The sequence below is a fragment of the Pelobates fuscus genome, chromosome 7, assembly GCF_036172605.1.
Source record: "Pelobates fuscus isolate aPelFus1 chromosome 7, aPelFus1.pri, whole genome shotgun sequence".
Classification (NCBI taxonomy): Eukaryota; Metazoa; Chordata; class Amphibia; order Anura; family Pelobatidae; genus Pelobates; species Pelobates fuscus.
In genome coordinates, this window is record NC_086323.1 from 98,170,796 (window position 1) to 98,191,831 (window position 21,036).

At 41.0% G+C, this 21,036-nt stretch overlaps 1 protein-coding gene across 1 annotated transcript in view; it reads right to left on the reverse strand.

The window, feature by feature from the left end:
- Positions 1–21,036, reverse strand: part of KBTBD12 (kelch repeat and BTB domain containing 12) — a 126,741-nt gene that overhangs the window by 66,780 nt on the left and 38,925 nt on the right. Inside the window, exon 5 of the mRNA XM_063427384.1 lies at positions 12,713–12,910. Coding sequence (XP_063283454.1) covers positions 12,713–12,910 — 198 coding nt within the window. The remainder of the gene's footprint in view (positions 1–12,712; positions 12,911–21,036) is intronic.

The window sequence follows — 21,036 nt, forward strand, 5'->3', positions numbered from 1 at the left end:
GCCCTGTCCTTGGGACCACTACTGCAGGCGATCCGCTCGAATCCAAACATACAGGGGTACAAAGGAGGGGGAACGACTCATAAACTGGTGGCGTACGCCGACGATTTACTCTTCGTTATTAAGCACCCTCGAACAACTCTACCAAACCTGCTGATGGAATTTGAACGCTATTGCAAAATATCAGGATTTAAGCTCAACCTAACAAAATGTGAGTTGCTGAACCTTACATTACCCACAGCTGAATACAGGGCGTTGGAATCCGAATTCGCGTTCAGGTGGTGCCATGGCAAGATGAAATACCTGGGAATCTGGGTAACCACAGAACCTGAGAAACTCTACGAGAACAACCTTCAACCCCTTCTACACACAATAAAAATGGATTTGGCCAGGTGGGCCTTCCCACACATAACATGGCATGGGCGCATAGCTGTGCTTAAAATGAACGTGCTCCCCAGGGTGCTGTATCTCCTGCAGACAATACCCATAACGCCGCCGGCGACCTTCTTCTCCTCCCTAAAAAAAACGTGGTGATCCGCTTTACATGGCGAGGCAAACGCTCCAGACTGCGACATGATATCCTATGCCTGCCCAGATCGAGTGGGGGATTGGCCCTGCCGGACTTTAGAAAATATCATCAGGCCACGGTCCTCCAGCGTATTTTAAACTGGCATCAGAACCCCCCGCGTAAGCCTTGGGCAACGCTGGATAGAGAGGCCACGGAGGGCAGGATGGAAGCGAAGATCTGGGGGGGAGACCTGAGAACTCAGGAGCGGGGGGAAGAGGAAGGGCCGGTCACACAAACACTTCAGGGATGGAAATCCTTAAAGGAAAAGCCAAGCATATCACCAACGCCTAGCCCACTGCTCCCGGTGACGCTTAACAGCAAAATTGGGGGAGGCCTGCCGGCCAGAGCACGGGGATTCCTTGGTGAAGGGGACTATATACCCATAAACCGGGCCCTAAGCGCCGACGGACTTCGAGATCTGGACACACTCCTGGAGGGGAGACCACAGACCCTCATGACCACCCTCAGATATATGCAGCTTAAACACTATTACACAACGCTGACACACAGAGAACGTCTACACAGGGAATTGACGTGGTTCGATGGCTTGTGCGAACGAGGCACCACAATAGAGCATACAGTTTCCACAATGTACCAGCAACTAATCATGAACGACCAGACAACCGTGGCCACCTTCAAGAGGCGATGGGAGGGGTCCCTGAATAAGACATTCACCATGCCACAATGGGATAAGGCCCTGATATGGCAACACAAGAGCTCCATGAGCTCCTACTACCAAGAAGTCGGCTACAAATTGATTTCAGCTTGGTATAGAATGCCTACTGTGATCCACCGAATATTCCGGTGGTACCACCGACTTGTTGGAGGTGTCAAGAGGAAAGAGGCATGCTGATACACCTGTGGTGGGAATGCCGAGACATACTCCCGTACTGGGACATAGTGAAAACAGAGGTGACTCTGGTGCTGGGAAATATACCGGACTGGTCAGCAGAATTAGCCCTATTGCACATCTCTCAGCAAACACTCTTGAGCTATAAAAAATCAATCCTTCGACACTTACTGAATGCTGCCAAGGCGTCCATCCCGGCTTACTGGAAACAAACCGCCATCCCGACAAAGACGGAGTGGATACAACGGGTGGAAGACATACAGAGCGCGGAGGCACTTCATGCCTCCCTAAAGGGAATTATGTAGCCCGTGGTTCATGTACATCGCTCGATACTCTCGGGGGGGGGGGGGGGGGGTGCGCCCGGGGCGGGCGCGGAGACAGGCGCGGGCCCCTCGTAGTGTGGACCACCCCACCTCATTCCCCCCCCCACTTCCTTCCACCCTAACCTTACCCAGACACATGAGAGAAACCCCGACATGGAAACTGTAAGGCACAACACAGGTGCGCACACACTGACCCACCAGTGAGGGACAAGACACAACACACACTACATTACCACAACCAACAGAACATCACACATACCAACAGCACTTGACAGAGTAGAAGCAACCGAGGCAAAGGCCGCCCGTAGAGGGACAACCTCCCTGATCACAAACATATTGACGATAGTACACCAACACACATTTCCTAAATTGATAAGGACCCGATTCTCCCTACCGGAACACAGGGGCGGATATGCCAACTAGACAGAATAGGGTCATATCATATGCCATAGGGTTCGACACAGCCCACCGGTCTAGATGTGGTAAACCTTGAGCTACAAGCCACAGATGAATATACACAATTAGACAGGACACAGAATGTTATACCCTCTGACACACACCGGAGGAAAAGGAGGGTGATAGGAAGGTAACTGATCTGCTGATCGATGGAAAATCTCAGGGCCATGACACAGCCCAGGAGCATAACTACAACCAAGCTCATCATTATCATACTTACCACATGATTTTGTGATTGTGCTCTCTTTTTGATGAGGACCTGCGCGTCCCATGTGAACAATTTCTTTGTTATCTATTACCTCTGTTACCGTAAACTTCAATAAAAATAGATTTACAAAAAAAAGAAATGCAGAATAACCCTCCCTTCATACAAATAATGTGATCAGTCCACACACAAACATACACATAATCCGCACAAACTCAACACCACTAACAATCCACATAGATGCACACAACCCCACATGCAGGCTCTCACATACAATACCCCAAACAGCCCCACACATACACACAGCACCAAACACACTATGTGACATTTACATCCACACACACAATTCCACAAGCAGCCCCCATACACAGCCCACATTTATAGGTATCATACACGATGCCACAAACTACTTGTGAGCATATACAATATAATAAGCTCATATACGCACAAATACAACGAAACAAAGCAACTGCAGTATAAATAACACAAGCAGAATACGGCAACATACGCACCTCAATTCAAAAAAATAGGATCGACACGCATACGGACATCACAATCTTATTTCGGCACAGTGCTGCTAAAAGCTTGCCTACCCCTGCACTAGTCTTTCACCCAGTAATACAAGGTCTGACTTTATTATGGAGTCCCCCCACCACTCACCAGATAGGTTCTCCATCAATTCCTGAAAGAAATCAAAGCACACATTGCGGATGAATTTAGCAAACACCTACACCCTCTCAAAGAAGGCCTAGCTGCTCTTACAAATTGCACCCATGATGTAGAATGCAAGCTAGGTCAACAAAGTGGTCAACTCTAATGAGGATACTCTTCAGGACCCCAGGGATCAGTTCAGACTTTTGTAAGTATGAGAATTACAGGCCTACCCAAGTCAGTACCCCAGGAGAGACTCACTGAGGCTCTATGAGAAGCCTTTCAAAGCCTACTGCCAGACGCTTCCAACCCAGATCTCTTGATGGAACAGGCACAAAGAGCCCTCCACCCACCTATGGCAAGTCCCACTCAAAATGCACTTCTTTCATATAAAACAATGCCTTAGGAGTGCAGCCAGATACTTGAGACCTCACTTTGAATGCTTGGTGGTACAATTTTACAAAGATCTCGCTCCAAGGACACTGAAAAGAAAGAGACCTATCATACAATTGCTTTCATTACACTGACTTTGCTATGCCTGGGGTCATCCCTTTTGACTCAGAAAGGACAATACTGTTATACATACATACACACACACACAGTTGTGCTCAAAAGTTTGCATACCCTTGAAGATTTGGTAATATATGTACCAATTTAAAGAAAATATGAGTGAGCAGGTGAAACACATTTCTTTTATTTCTTATGGGATTCATATTCAACTGTAGGTTATAACAGAATGGCACAATCATAAAACAAAACATAGCAACAAAGAAAACAATGAAATTACCCTTGTTCAAAAGTCTGCATACCCTTAGTTCTTAATACTGTGTAGTGCCCCCTTTAGCATCAATGACAGCATGCAGTCTTTTGTAATAGTTGTCTATGAGGCCCCTAATTTTTGCAGGTGATATAGATGCCCATTCGCATGGCAAAATGCCTCCAGGTCATGCAAAGTCTTGCATTAACGGCACGCTTGAGATCTCCCCAGAGTGGCTCGATGATATTAAGGTCAGGAGACTGTGATGGCCCTTATCAGACCCTTCACCTTTTTCTGCTGTAACCACTGGAGAATCAACTTGGCCTTGTGCTTTGGGTCATTGTCATGCTGGAAAGTCCAGGAGCGTCCCATACGCAGCCTTCATGCAGAAGAATGCAAATTGTCTGCAAGTATTTTCTGATAACATACTGCATTAATCTTACCATCAATTGTCACAATATTCCCCGTGCCTTTAGAGCTCAGACTTCCCCAAAACATCAGTGGGCTACCACACTGCTTCGTAGTGGGGATGGTATTCTTTTCACTATAAGCCATGTTGACCCTCTCCAAACATAGCACTTATAGTTCTATCATAAAGCTTTATTTTGGTCGCAACACTGTGAAGAGTGTCAAGGTGTTGCCAGCCAAATGTAATTGGGCTTTTTTTGTGGCATTGGCGCAGTAAAGGTTTCTTTTTGGCAACTCAACCATGCAGCTCATTTTTGTTCAAGTATCATTGTATTGTGCTTCTTGAAACAACCAAACCTTGGTCTTTTTCCAGAGCAGCCTGTATTTCTCCTGAGGTCACCTGTGTTTTTTTCTTTGTATCCTGAACAATTCTTCTGGCAGTTGTGGCTGAAATATTTCTTGGTCTACCAGACCTTGGCTTGATATCAAGAGATCCCTGAATTTTCCACTTCTTAATAAGTGATTGAATAGTACTGACTGGCATTTTCAAGGCTTTGGATATCTTTTTATATCTTTTTCCATCTTTATAAAGTTCCTTTACCTTGTTACGTAGGTTTTTTGACAGTTCTTTTCTGCTTCCCATGGCTCAGTATCTAGCCTGCTCAGTGCATCCACATGAGAGCTAACAAACACATTGGCTATTTATACACAGACACTAATTGAAATGTAAAAAGCCAAAGGAGTGGGAAATGAACTTTTAATTGCCATTTATACCTGTGCACGTCACCTTGAGTGTCTGTAACAAGGCTAAACATTCAAGGGTAGGTATGTAAACTTTTGAACAAGGCCATTTGGGTGATTTCTGTTATCATTATGATTTTAAAAGGAGCCAAACAAATATGTGATAATAAATGGCTTCATATGATCACTATCCTTCCATAACATTTTTTTTTTTTTTGCATGACCAGTGATATTTTCAAAAACAATGCCAACATTTCACTATTTCTGCCAGAGTATGCAAAATTGTGAGCACAACTGTATTTATATATAAAAGGTACTTTACTGAAAATACATTTTCAAATATGTTTGATATTGTGATACTTGGGCTACTGAATTATAGTCAACAATAAGGATATAATGATAGAAACATCTACTCCTAGTAGAACTTGGTTACAAAAAGATTGAGTAAAACGGCTCTAGACTTCAGTCTTCATGATGACTGTAGACTCTCTAGGCTTAATGTAAAGGGTTTAACGGTGTCATGTTGACTCTTGTGGACAACATCTAATTTACAAAATGTAGATCAAAATTAGCTGCATGGTAAAATCTCTCCTCCTCTACTGCTTTTTTGGATTACGTTTTGTAACTGGGTTACCAATTTTACACTGTTTAGTGAACTAAACCTAAAGAAGCACAATGTTTGTTATGTCTAATCTGATAGAGAGAAATGTTGCAGAAGCTATTACATTCACAGCAAAGGAAGCTTATTTCAGAGCTCATTGTGGGTTGGAATGCTCAGGAGCTTCAGGATATACTCTCAGGGGAAATAAGATCTATTCCTTTATAAGAAAAGAAAAAAAAATCAGAATCATGGGAAAGTCTCCCACAAGACATAGCCGAGTTTTTATATAAACAGGAAATTAAAGATGTCTCGGATACACAGACTGCTGTGCTCTGGGTTAAAGCAGATATTCTGCACAGTCCTATTAGCTTTGAAAACCAATTTCGTTGAAGAGGTTAACCTATTGTTTGTTTGTTTTTTTTTAAACGAAAATCTCAGTCTGACGGAGCCTAAAAATTCACACAATCATTTAGCAATCTGTCAACTTCACTTGAAGCGAAAGTGCTTGATATTTCCAAAGAATTATGTAACTATTCTATGGTGTGGATAAAGAGAGAAGCAGAATGTAAAATTATTCTCATGGAAATTGTATTTATGAACTAAACATCACAGGTCCCCTGTTCTTACTATCAAACATTTAGGATGTCTGGAGAGCGATACTTGGAGATGTGATGCCCTCGTCATCTTGCAAAACAGCTAATACTATGTGTGAAGCTGACCATACGTACAATGCAGACCTCCCATTGTGACAGTATAGTAAAATATTTTTTATGGTATGGAAATTGGTAGGGAATTGTCTCATCGCATTGAAACATTTTTTATGTGATGCTTCATTTTTAAAATGTGTATTTATCACGTAACATCACAATCTAGTCCAGTCCAGGCACAGCAGGGCACACATTGTAAACAAAGAGGAAAAATTAAGACGTAATTTCTCCTCTTTTCTGTATGCTTTCTCTATGCTGACTGCCAGGTGCAAAATGAAAGATGAATCTATCATGTGGGACAGGGACCTTGCCTACGGCACAGGCAGCCAAGATTGGCATATTTATCGATTGCTCCACACGTAATGTGTTCATTATTTTTAGGTGCGAAAGATAGAGCTTTTAACAATGATTGACAGGTAGCACCCAGTTGTAGGATAAAGACATGTGGATTGAATTTTTTTTTTTTTTTTAATTAAATTTTATTTTATTTATAAGCTCACAAATAAATAATTGTAAAATATAGGGGATAAGAACAAGACAGGTTTTAGGTTACACGCATAGATTCTTGAGGCTTTAAGAGTGATTGGGTAGACACTCTGTATCCCACATTAAATGGTTAGATATTGTGCAGGTGTTGATGCCCAAAGGGGGAAAAGAATGTTATCAGGACAAGTTTTCAAGGTGAAGAACAGATTCCGAGTGAAAATACCAGATTCACCATAGTGAATAGATAGATGATCAAGGTCTCACAGTAACCGGTAAAATTAATATATTTGTGTGCTAAAGGGGCAGATTCTCAAGGTATTCCAGGGATTTTTTAAGGTCCTGGGGTAAATGGGGAGGATCTCAGGGTTTTAGGGTGACTGGGAAGATTCTCAGTGTGAGAGGGCAAACTGGGAGGCTTTCCATCATGAATGGTTAGGTATTCTCAGAATGAAGATTTTTAAAGGTCTAAGATTCTCGTGTTGGATGGGCAGATTCTAAGTATGAAGGTTTTCAGGAAAATAGTAGGTTAACTGGGTAAATGGGCAGATTTGCAGGGTGAATAAGTGGGATTATAGGTTGAATAGGCAGATTCTCAGGGTGAATAGACTGGTTATCATAGTGAATTGGCAAGCTCTCAGGGTGAACAGGCTGCTTTTCAAGGCCTGGGCAGAGTATTTCAGGCAAAATTCTCAGGACTGTAGGATTTCTTTTTATCTTGCTCTTTTTTTTTTTATTACTCAACTGACCCGGACAATACCAGCTTTGCTTTCTATGCTCTCTTTCTAACATGTTCATGCCAGCAGAATGCAGAATGCCAGATTAGAGTCACATTTTAGCAGCGGGTGCAGAGATGAGTATTACAGATTTAATCCCTTTGAAAGAGGTGAATTCACATAATGGCATTTCAGGGGGTTATTGGAGGGCAAATACATTCAAGCAAATGAATAACAGGATCTGACGGTAATTTGTGTATTAATTAATAGATGGTTTGTGAGGAATGCATGTCCATGTGTACACATAGTGTCACAGACATGGAAGGGCATGTACATGACAGACAGAAATGAAAAAATACTGGAAAGAAAATTTATGTAATTAATGAGTCAATGTATTTAACTAAAAAAAATCATAATTAAAAAAGGAAAGATCTACCCTGGAAATGAGAGCTTCACAATAATCTGCGATTGCCGTTAATTAAAAAAACAAAAAACACGCCAATCATAATGTAATGGTAATACTAATTAAAAAGAATATGCATTCAGACTCCTAATGTAGAAATCCTAATTGGGGGTAGGGATAGAGTTCTAAGTTGAGAATAAAACATTGGAAGAATATGACTGCTACATCCACTGGAAAGCAGAGACACTATTCAAATATTGCAGTATAGGTAGTGTATGAGTGTTTCTCTCTACGGCAAAGTGCCCATGTATGTGCATCTGGTAGTGCATATATATTTGTGAATACATATTTGCATGCAATCACCAATATTACACACAAATACACTCTGCGTTCAAACACTAATACTACACAGAAACACAGCCCTGCATTCACATACCAACATTACAGACAAACATACCACTGCATTCAAACACCAACACCACACACAAACAAACCCCATGCATTCAAAAATCATCGTTATATACAAAAGAACAAACATTCACAAAAATTATACTCCATACAAAAGCTACATTCACAGATACTGCATACAGATAGAACCCTGCAAGGATAAGTGAATAGATCCACAGCTGGCCAAACGTCAAGGGGTTTGTACGGTAGCTGAGGATCTATCTATCTATCTATTGGCCACCTCCACTGTATTGCCTGAGGTTTATAGTTATGCCCCTGTAACCATGTATACATTGACTACGGTATGAATAATTGCTATTGAATAACTTCACTGCCACCTGAATGACATGTTTACCAAGATCGATTCAACCAGTGCCTTGTGTCCACCAATGGACTTCCTGATTAGGCTAAATGGATGATTTTATTTTTCAGATTTCCTGCATCAGTTTCAGAGTGTGCCAACCTATTTCCCGAGTAACCTACTAACAGAAATTGAAATTTTTGCATGATATTTTGAATTCTTTGGATTCTGTTTTTGGGGTTACCCACACTCTGGCATCCGCGCTACACTAAGTCCCCTTTTGATGCTAGACACCCTCAACACAGTTGCAACCACCAACAGGAACTTTGAGATGCCATTAAGAGGAAAATGCCAGCTAATTTGATCAACACAGGGTGCTGTAGTAGTTCTCATGCTACACCTTGGTTCTTTCCCCATTGTAAGTAGTCAAACCATTTGCTAATTGTCACGAACTCCGGAACCACACACGCTGACAGAACACAGACACAGTCAGGAAGTGCAGTACTGCTCCTTAGAGTGGCCGGGCTATGCACACAGAGAGAAGTCAGAATACAAGCCAAAGTGAGAGGGAACCAGAGAGACAGAATAATCGATAAGACAAGCCGAGGTCAAGGTTCAGAGAAAGCAGGAAAAACATGACAAGCCAAAGATTCGGTAACCAAACAATCAGACAAACGGACAGAGTATACGCGCTATTGGGCTATCAAAAGACTACAACAGGGCAAGACGACATGGAAGAGGTAGGTTTAAATACAGGATTGGCTAACTTTCGATTGGAATTAATTATGACACGTGGTAGGTATTTGGCTCTTCCACTTTGACCTGTGACAGCATATTTGCGCCCCGAGTCATGTGACTAACTCGGGCGCCTATTTAAGCATGCTGCACACTCGCAGAAACATTGCCGGAGGAACTGGAGACAGCTGCGAGCAGCGGGCAAGTACCAGAAACTGCAGCTCACAGTGGACAACAGAGTGAAGTTGCCGCACGTGGAGAGGATTCAGAGGGGGCCGCCGCGAGCACCGCGAGTGGTGGCCAGCAGAAGCCGCCACTCGCGGAGAGGATGCAGGCGCGCGCGAGGAAACCTGACACTAATGGTTTAAGATTTTACTTGGGGTCCGAAGGGCAACGTTCACTGCCTCTTGGCTACCAGTAATGACAGTTGGAAGAGTTCAGGGCCAGCTCATTGGCTGAGATTGTCAGCTGATTGATCTCAGCCAACAAGCTAATCACCGCACCACAAGGAGAAGATAAGATTGGAGTGACAGTTATCACTCGATTTACAGAATGATGTAGTGGCAGAGTGAGTAAATATTTTTAAATAAGCATTAATATATACATGATTTATACAGATAATAAATTATGTATTATTTAAAAATGTTAGCATGTAAGGTGAACAAAGAAGTACCATACAATGAAGATAAGAATTGGAGAAAGAGGTGTCTCAATGAACAATTGAGAAAATTGTGAAACCATTACTTGTTAAATATGTTGCATGCATTTAGAACATATGATTACACAGGTGTTGAGCAGATCTGTGGGTATAATACTGTACATAGCAATGGGGCAGAAAGTTAAAGGAACACTATAGTGTTTGGAATACAAAGTTGTCCTTCCTAACACTCCTGACAAGCGGAACTCCATGGCCCGGTTTCAGTCATGACCTTTGTGACCTTGGTAGTTCCACCACTGCGTAGTTAGAGGAAATGACACAAACACTTTGCATCAGGGAGACAGGCATGGTGGTCATCAATTGTCCAGGTGTACCTCTGTACAGTAGATGGCCTTGTAAAAAAGCTGGAGTCATCCAGTGACATGGGTGCTGCTTCATAAGGCCAGTGAGTCTTAGGCATGCAGTAAATGTGTTAACTACTGACTCCCCTGTGAGATAATGGAAAGCCAAGTCTATCTCTGTTGCGCTCACTTCCTCTAAGGAGCCTCTTGGTTACCTCAATTTTGGAGAATAAGAATTCCAAAACCAAACTAGTCTGAGAAATGGAATGTTTGCAAATATGTAACTCGTCTTGATTAGCCTAGTATCCCCCTTTAGGCCTAATTTAGGGGGAGTGAGATAGAGTCAACTGATATGGCAAGGTCACCATAGATATCAAGGTCTGTGCAGGACATTTTTGTTTTCTGTTGTGTAAACAGTAATTGTTTCTTTTTATGTAGTCCCAAATTATTACAGTTGTTTTGTAAAAATAAAGATGATTGTTGATTTCTAATATATGGCGCTCCACGTACATATTTTCAGTTTATATTTTATTTTTGGGTGTTGGGGGGTGGGGGGGAGGGGATGTAAATTCAGCCCGAGGAGAGGGGCTATTTCTGCATCTCTACTGCCAAGGCTAACCATAATTGCTATGTCCCTATTCAGTAAAATCCTTTGTTATATATTGCATTATTTATTCTTGATTTCCATCAATATCCAGTATGTGAGAAAAAACACTAATAGACACACATTTATTTGTTGCTTAGTAGGGGAATATTATTGGTTGTTTTCCCCCCCTGTATTTTGATTTAATTTGCTGTCATATAAAAGAGATTCTGAGAATGACATTTAGAATTCCATTCAGCATTGAAATAGATTTTCTGGGTTTGCAGAATACAGTCAACTACAGCAGGACTGTAAACAAAAAAAGAAACTGCAACTGAATGTAATATTGTGAATGTGATGTTGAAGGGTTCTGTTTTACTTGTGTTGCTGTAACTGTATGGCGCTAACTATCCATATTTCTTTCATTCTGCCCTTTGTTCATTTACATCTTTATGCTACTACTGCCAGCCCTGACGATCTGGCTTGTCGATCATACTAGTCTTTCACCTCCTTGCAGGTATTCACGTTAATCCTTGTCATCGCTAAGTACTGATTACACATCATACTATTACTGCCGCTTCTCTTAGTTTGTTTACACAGGCATCCCATTAATTATTTATACTTGCAAATTTCCATTCATCCATCCAAGGTTGATAAAATGAATACTATTCAGTTTGGTAATAATGGCATCTATATTCCAGGATATATTTAAAAACAAGCAAATAAATGGATTAACTGACTGCTGTAGTGCGTCATACCTACGCTACGTAACACAAAATGTGGGACTTGTGGGTAAAATACTTTTGAGATGATTAAGGGGTACTCCAACCAAAAAACAGTGTTTACATTGGGGGACACCACCCTTGGCTTTAGGGCATCAGCAAGCTGGATATGCTTGCGTCAGGCACCAATATTGCACAGAATTAATATTATCCTGCCCGGAAATCTTGTTCTAGGATTGCTAATGAGTTCCCATGACGCTACCAGTCACCTACAGTTTGCTACTGAAACGCTGCTCATTCAAACTCTAGGTACCATGATCACTTCAATTCACTAAAGTTGTCATTGTGCTTGGAGTAACTCTTTAATGTGCTAGTGTTTGTTGCCTCTTGTGTTTTACTCGCTGTGTGTCCCGTGGATAATATGAATGCAGATTAGCATAATTTATTAGATTTTGCTTTTTCATATTTTTTTTTAAAAAACACCCAATTTATAGCCCTCTTTTTTTGTTAAAAATACATAATGACGATGGTTGCTCTTATATTAGTAAACTGTTTATACCAGTATAAATGATGTGCCGTCTTACATGTATTTATTTTTGGTTAAAAGCCCAACAAAAATCCCAATATATCCTTCCTGAAGAATCTTAAGGGTAATCACTAAACTGTGAATTGTTTGGAATTTTCACAAATACCCAAATTATACCCATGACATTGGCTCTGTAATTCAGTGACCCCCTTTCCATTCTTTAATTGTAATATGCATTCTAAAATAAATACATTTCATAGACTCTTTCCAGGTTAAGAAGCGTATTCAAACATGGAAAAGATGTGCTAATCTATTAACTGTACACAGTTGCCTGAGGTCTGTTAGATTTTCACTCTTGAAATCGGGTTCCCGCTTTCAGTAGCTCTATTGAGAACCCTGCTGATAAAAGCACAAAGGCCCAGTTGTGGACTCTAATCCCGGGGTTACGACAGGCTGCTCTTCATGTACATTGGTAATAGGTACTAGTAATGAAGAAATGTAAATTAGATAGGTTAATAGTTGTTATATCCTACCTGCTCCACGAAATCCCCCACAGACATACAATCGCCCATCCACTGCTCCAGCACAGCTTGAGTTTGTCCTAAGTGAGAGTAGTGGAATGGGCATCACAGGACCTTCCCTCCAAAAATCGCCATCAGTACTGTATATCTCAACAGCATCAAGGCAAATTCGGGATTGTCCTCTGTCTGGACCAACACAGCCAATTCCACCTATAAAGAACAAGACCTGTTATAGAATCTCTAGCATATCCCAAGGCAAATTTCCCATAATTGTTTGAGTAAGCAGCATTTTAAATCAATATAATCATTGTATATTTTTATTAAAATATAAATAATTAGAATGGTTACACTGGGCAAAATACAATTTTACAAGACACAATGTGTTAAAATTAATAGAAATGTGCAATTCAATTCGGTCTGAATTTAAATTCGGGCAAATTTCGGCATTTCGGACATTCGGAAGTGCCGAACCGATCCGAATTGCCAAAGTGCCGAAGTCCTGAATTGCCGAAGTGCCGAATTTTGGAAGGGCCGAACCAAACCGAATTGCAGAAGTGCCGAATTTCGGAAGTGCCCAAGTGCTTTGGATTTCTGAAAAGTGGCAAAACAGGAGAGGGAGGGGAAATTAAGGGAATGATGACAGGAATCTAACCCTAACCCTACCCCTACCCCTAATCTAACCCCAACGCCAGTAGGGTTAGAGTTGGGGGTTAGTTTAGGTGTAGGGTTAGGGGATAGTTTAGGGGTAGGGGTTGGGAATTGCCAAAGTTTCGCATTGCTGAAGTCCCGAATTTCTGAAGTGCCGAAGTGCCAAATTTCAGAAGTGCCGATCCAAATCAAATATTTTCCCCATGCACATCCCTAAAAATTAATACATTAATTAATTGATCCATATAAACACTTTTTCAAAATGTCCGCCGAGACATCAGGATTAAAAATGAGAGAGATAGATGGAGTTATTGAGGCACACTACTACTAGTGAGCAATGAGGAATCTTTAAGGTCACCCCTCAAACTGTTCTACCACAGGACTAAATGTACTCAGTTGCATAGGCAAGATGACAAATCACATCATCTGCTCACCTATTATCAACTCGTCTACTGTGACACAAATGTTTATATACCATAAGGACTTGTATGTTATCCGATGTGGAACTCTCGGAACCTCCACACTTGCGGCACAATAGTGTATGTTACACCCATGGATTGTCTTGATCTTTTGAAAAAGTACATAACTCTATATACGTGAACTGATAAATAAAGAAATTTAAAAAAATTAAAAATGAGAGAGATTAAAAGCAGAAATTATATGGCTCCAAAAGTTTGGAGCATAACCTACTGCATACCCTTTTGAACCTCATTTCTGCACTTTTGTATATTGCTGTTCTACGACAGACTCCAGCTTGCCATATGAAAGTCTATCCCTTTACTTCACTTTGTTTCACAAGAAACCTGTTTATTTTCACACCTGGCATTCTGACACAGCAAATAATATAGTGTGGAAAGAGTTCACAGAGAGTCACTATATGATATGATGGGATCATCAATAAGAATTTCCACCTCCGGCTACCAATTTAAGATAAAATTCTAATTCCCCAAAAGTAGTCTAAGCTTACAATTACAGCAAAGGTGACCTGGCAACACCTCATCCTTCAGCTTGACAAGGACTCAAATGGGCCAAAACTATACCAGAGCAAAATGGCGTGACGCTACTGCCAATGCTAGACAGTTTAAAAGCGCGAGACAAGTCCCCTCAAATCTATAGCATTTTTTACACATTGATTATGCTGCATTTTAGGAATTATGGCACTTTCTCCCTTGTTTAGAGCATATAATTTTGGGTTTAAATCTCAGTACTCCGTGTAGAAATTCTTCAGTTTGAACCAACTCCCATGAGGCATGATTGACATGTTTGGGAAGGGAAAAACATTGAGTAATTTTATTTTTTTTCCCCATGTCTGTATTATCTACATAGAACAGGTTCACGGCAGATGAAAGCCAAATGGCAAATGTAGGTTGTTTCATTCCCTGTCTCATTTCTTTCCTCCACAAATATCTCACACAAACTGAATATTATATATTGTAATATGCATTAATGTATGAATATGTTTTTTTCAGGATTTTCTTGCAAAACAACAGTATATCCCTGAAACTAACTGTCCCTGTGGGCCCTTCGTATCTCTGTCTGAAGCACCAGGGGCCATTTTATGTTTACGAGGGAAATAACATTCCTCTGAGCATACAGTTCTGAATAATCTAGTCAATGACTTCTTTTTCTACAACCATCTCCTCTAAATGCATCAAAAGACTTGTTTCCCGTACTGCACAAGAGTCCTTTCACACACACTCTCTCTCTCTCTCTCTCTCTCTCTCTCTCTCTCTCTCTCTCTCTCTGTCAATTTTCATACTCTGTCCTTTAAAGCAGCTAACAACATGTTATCAGTATATTGCCAAATTCTAACCCCCCTGCACTTGCACAAGATAGGAACTGCCTTGAAATTGTAAATAATTATTAGCTTTAAATTAACATTACATTCACATAACTATAATCTTGGATAATTGAACTCTCTCAGATAAACATAAAAATAAAAGATTTTGGAGTCTATGAAGACTGCATCAAAAATTCAAAAATCTACAAATAGTATTATATCAACCTTTATTTAAAAAAAAAAAAAAAAAAAAGGTATAAATCGGGGAAAAAGAGCACATCGCCAAGGAAGTCGCCTAACGTGTTTCGTGCAACATAGCACTTAATGTTAGGCATAATATGCTGATAAGTGCTGGGATATTTAAACAATAAAACCAATGGTCAATTAATTGAGGAGGAGACATTTCCCTCCATGAACAAGTCAAGTGAGGAGAATACAGCGACATTTAACATTTCAGACAACCGATAAACAAAAATAACTCAATGAAAAGCAATTATAACCTTAAGAAAGAAACGCAGAAGTCAAATAAAAAAACCAAAGTATAATATAATAATGAAAAATGGATACAAATAAATAAAAGCAAATCAGCATGAGAAAAAGACTTGTCTGTAGAGATAAATGTAATCAGTTAGTAACAGACAAATACAAAATTTGACCAAGTAGTTATCTGGGTCGGCTAGAGCAGTGTTTCCCAACCCAGTCCTCAAGGCACACCTACCAGTCCAGGATTTAAGGATTACCCAGTTTTGTCTAAGGTGTTTTTAGAAAAAAAAGAAAAAACACCTTAGACAAAAGTTTGGGTAATCCTTAAATCCTGGACTGGTAGGTGTGCCTTGAGGACTGGGTTGGGAAACACTGGGCTAGAGGATCCTCAGCAAGAAGAGGTGTTTTGACCCAACAAGGTCAGTTTAACATAAAGCAGGAACTAGGAAGTTAAACTAAGAAAAAGACTACAGGCCAGGAAAGGAACAAACAATAAAACACACAATACCAAACACGAGCAAAGCAAGTATCAGGAGCATGAGAAAAACAATGTCTAGAACAAACCAGGGACTGGTATGCGGAACAGAAAGTCAGACAGGCCAAGTACTGATACACAAAATGAGGCTCAAAATAACACTAATGATACAGGAACCACAAAAGGGTATTTTGGACCCAGATAGCCCTCCTTGAATAGGGAGGTCCTGTACCTGATTGGCTATTGCTTGCAAAAATATGTCCTTCAAAACCAAGTAATCAGAAAGTATCAGGTGGATCAGAATAAAACAGATAAGCATCTGATTACACAGGTTCCAGAGTGGCACAACAAGCAGTGTGCTTGTCTATGATCATCAGGAAGTGAGAACCAGGGGTATGTTTACTGATATTAATCCCCCCTCCCCTAAGGAACACCCACTGGGTCCAAGATCTCTCCTTAGGACCATAACCCTTCCAATCAATAAGGTATTGTAACCTGCCTCAGTCGACAGACCCCTGAACTTCGTATGCTTCATGATTATAGACAAGAAGTGGAGTGGAAATTTGCATAGAGGAAGTTAATTTATTGCACACCAAGGGTTTGAGAGGCGGAACATGAAAAATATTTGGAATGTTGGGGTTATAAGGCAGAGCTAGGGTATAGGTCACTGGGTTGACCATCGTGATGGATGGTTGGGGAAAGTAAATTTGGGAGCCAGTTTGGGAGTGACAAAACAGAACTTAATGCTCAGAGTGGACAACTAGATTGTCTCCAACCTGGAACAAAGGAGCTGACCTGCGCTTAAGGTTAGTGTGTCTCTTTTGGAGCAGTACGAACAGCCCAAGAGATCCTTAACTCGCACCCAAAGGAACCGGAGTTCAGCCAGGTTGCCATCCAATGTGGGGATTCCAGACACAGATCCTCCCATAGGAAGAACTGTAGGGTGAAACGTGTGATTCACCAAGAAGGGACTTTTTTCTGGCAAAGTCTGCCCAGGACATCAAGTCTGACCAGTTTTCAGAGACAAAACAACAGAGGTACTGATATGGAGACTGGTTAGACCTCTCAACAGCATCATTGGTCTGGAGATGATAGGTAGAGGAAAATAAGAGCCTGATGCCCATCTCATCACAAAAGCTCCTCCAAATCCAAGAGATAAACTGGCTCCTCCTGTCACAAACAGTTTCACAGGGCAGCTCGTGGAGCCAAACCATCTATTTCACAAACACCTTGGCAAGCTCGACATCAAATGGCACCGTGGGGAATGGTAAAATTGCACCATTTTGGAAAATCTGTCAACAACCAGGAGGATGGTAGTATAGTCCTGTACTGAATGTCTAGAGACATCTAAATTAATGCATGGAGAAAAGTGCATGCTATTGGAGAATTAACACCATTTCATGCTCACTGACTCTAAGTCTTGTAGTTTGGCAACATATTGAATTAAACAAATCTGGCAAATTAATAAATAAATCCCAAAGGAGTTGCTACAATTGATATATTGCCTAATTTGATCATTTTCGTTGGTCACTGAACAACTAAACGCATTGCCGAGTTTTACCACAGAGCATAGCGAAGCCAAGTGAGCTTTTTTGCTGAGACAAATAATCATGTATGTATCCCAGAAAGGGCAATATGTACATTCTATCATTGCTAAATAGAACTGGCAAGTATTTCCTAATAATTTTGCAAACCTTTCTATACTGTAAATTGAAATCAGTAATGTAACAGGATTTTGGTCTTACCTATTAACAGTATGTATTTTTGGAATACATTCTATGTTTTATAAACTTTTGCATTACAGACAACTTTATCTAAACATATATTCACACTGCCAGAGAGTGTTAGAAAGCATATCCACCTTTGTGCTCTAATGAAACTCGATCACAAAGGTACAGAACACAGCTATGTAATTTTGTACTGAGTCCTGCTTAAATTCCTACTGGAAGTTGAATGTTTTATTTGGCATCTAATTTTAGAATTCTAGTTGATACTCCTGCAGCTCTTGGTGTTATGTTTGGGTATTCAGTAGAGTTGAGCGGACACCTGGATGTTTGGGTCCCCGAACCTGACCCCGAACTTGACCCCGAGCCCCATTGAAGTCAATAGGGACCTGAACTTTTGGGCACAAAAATGCCTCTAAAAAAGTCCTAGAAAGTAAAATGGAGGTAAGAGTAGGACAGGTGCCCCCTTATTGTTCAAAACGCATCATTAAATCGCCAAACACCGAACTCCAACCCGAACATACAGTGATATGTGCGTGTTCGGGTCCGGGGTCCAAAAAACGTAATGTCCGGTACGAACCCGAACTTTACAGTCCGGGTTCGCTCAACTCTTGTATTCAGTTTAAAGGAACTATTTTGTCCTTGTTCAAATCTCTTTGGTTTTGTCACACCCACCTGGGTTATTGCAATGGTGACAGAACCCAGTTGCAGCACAACAGTACAGGGTCCTGAAAGGTCTAAGGTGGCACGGAGGCCTTTATTGGGAAGAAGCTAAGCGAAGTATCCAAGAAGGGGCGAATCAGAAGACGTAGTCAGACAATCCGGAGTCAGGCAGCAGGCAAGAGTAGTCGACCAGGAGTCCAAGGATCAGGAACCAGGAAGGCAAACAGGGAATCAGGTCAATAGGCTAGGATAAAGGAGTAAGAAATATATCAAGCACTGACTGGGAGGCGTGCAGGGTTTACATAGGGAGACAGTGTCCTGTGATCAGCCACCTCCATGCAGCAGGCGGAGTAAGCATGGTCTATATATATAGGTGGTCAGGGACTCAGCGCCATCTTGGCTTACATCACAGTCCCTGACCAGATCCGCAGCTCTCCTCCCCTTCCTTGTCCAGAACGTAGAGTCCGCGTGGCGGCCGCCATCTTCTGACGATGGACCTCGACAGCAGGAGAGAGAGAGGGAACCGCCGCAGACCCGGGAGAGGAGGCTTGGAGAGCGGCGAGCTCCGTGGCTCCACCACGAGTACACCACGCGCCCAGGAGTGGGTGAGTACACGGCAGTGCCATGACAGGTGTGCTGAAAAAAAAAAGTTTTGCAAATTACTGCAACAGGCCCCAACCGCTTACCACCTCTCCCGTTTTTACAAATGTTTTCCTGATTGAAAAGTAAGATCAGTAAGAGATCAGTGCGAACTGAGATCCTAAATTTACTCTATCCATGTAGCTAATCACTGTCCTGTTATTATCTGTATGGTATTTCAAACCATACTAAGGGGGAAGGGGGCAAATTATAAGAAGACAGTGATTGGCTACTGGAAGGATTGAAAATCTGGTTAATTTGTGTAATGCAGGATCTGTGTGGCAAAGGTAACCTTCCTAGAACATGGATTTACTGGCAATGTTTCTCTACGCCATGAGCAAGCACTCATGGTGAGCGAGGAAATGCACCATGCAAAAAGGAGACAATCTGTTAGTATTCCTTTACCAATCTTGAAGCTACCAGCTATGGTAATAACATTATATTGGGCCTTTGTACAAAGGCAGTTTGGACATTTCTGTCTGTAAATACCAGCACTGGAACATATTTAGACTTTATTATTTGTAGAATGTGAAAGACATCATGAGGTTACTGACCATGGATGGATGTAAAGCTCAACAACTGGTTATTGCTAAACCTACACGTTCATTAGCTCAACTTGTCTCTGAAATACCCGCTGCCTCCTTCCCTAGCACCGCATCATTTCCCATGCCAGTAATTCTATCTCAGGGTAGCACTAAAAATAATGGCATTGTCTGGTTAATGAGAGAGCCAATTCACAGAGTCTTGGACAGGCCCCAAAAACAAAGTCTGTGTTTCAGGACAAGCATTTTAATGAAAAGCTCAAAATAAAGAGCGCCTTAGAGCAGTCATTCAGAGCGGAGGCCCCTAAATATTTCCAAGGGACAGAAATGCAAAAGAAAGGAGAATAATGCAACGGATTTTGCTAAAATAAAATGTCAGAAAGAAAGAATTTAGGACATAATGGTTAAATGTAGATGAGATGTAATTGTGCTGTCTACATAAGACCCCCCCCCCCCTTTTTTTTTTTTTTAATTCCCTAATCCATCTTTATGCTAAGTAGAAAATGAATGGCAAGTATTGATAGAGAAATCCGATTAGACAAAGCTATATGGATCAAAGAATCCTTGTTTTTCCCTCTTGATAATTCCTCCTCTCCAACTAATTAAAATCAGTCTCCTGCTGAGAAACATATATATTGTTTTCTCCCCCCCTTAATTTTTTTAAAAACTACTTTCGATGGGAGAAACAGAAAATAAAGAGATACTGGTACTATCAACTAACGCCTTCTATGGTAAGTTAAAACTAGAATTGTAGTGTCCTCTCCAAACTTGAACATTTTTTGTCTACTGAGCCTCACCAAGATTTTACCAGGTGATACACACATGGACTTACATGTACATCGAACGTTCTGGTTATTGCAGCATGGACAACATTTTTAAAAATCAACAAGAATTTATTGAAAAAAATAAATAAACATATAACTTACAAAGAGGAGGAAAACCAAAAAAGTTAAAAAAATATGCTGGGCAATGCATTTTTCCATTTCTAATTTGGTTTTGTTTTTTCCTACTGTTGCTGTTTCACAATGGCTGGAATTAGACATAGAGCTCCATAGAGACATATAGGATAAACATGGTTATTTGGTATCTCCTTTTACAAAATGCAGTACAATCAAAAACAGAAAACTATATATCAGGGATCACATAATGTTATGGAGATATGTCAACAAAATATGTGTAGCCTAATGATTAATTAATAATGGCACAGACAGATGATTGGATCCTCCACCAGCAGACATTCTAATGCCCCTGTTACGTTTGTTTACTTCCTAATTCAGATAAGCCTAAGGACCTACATTATGCTCAAAATATGAAGCGCAGATTATACATCACACTTCGACACAATGGTTCTTAACCCTATGACTGTACCCCAAATTTGGACA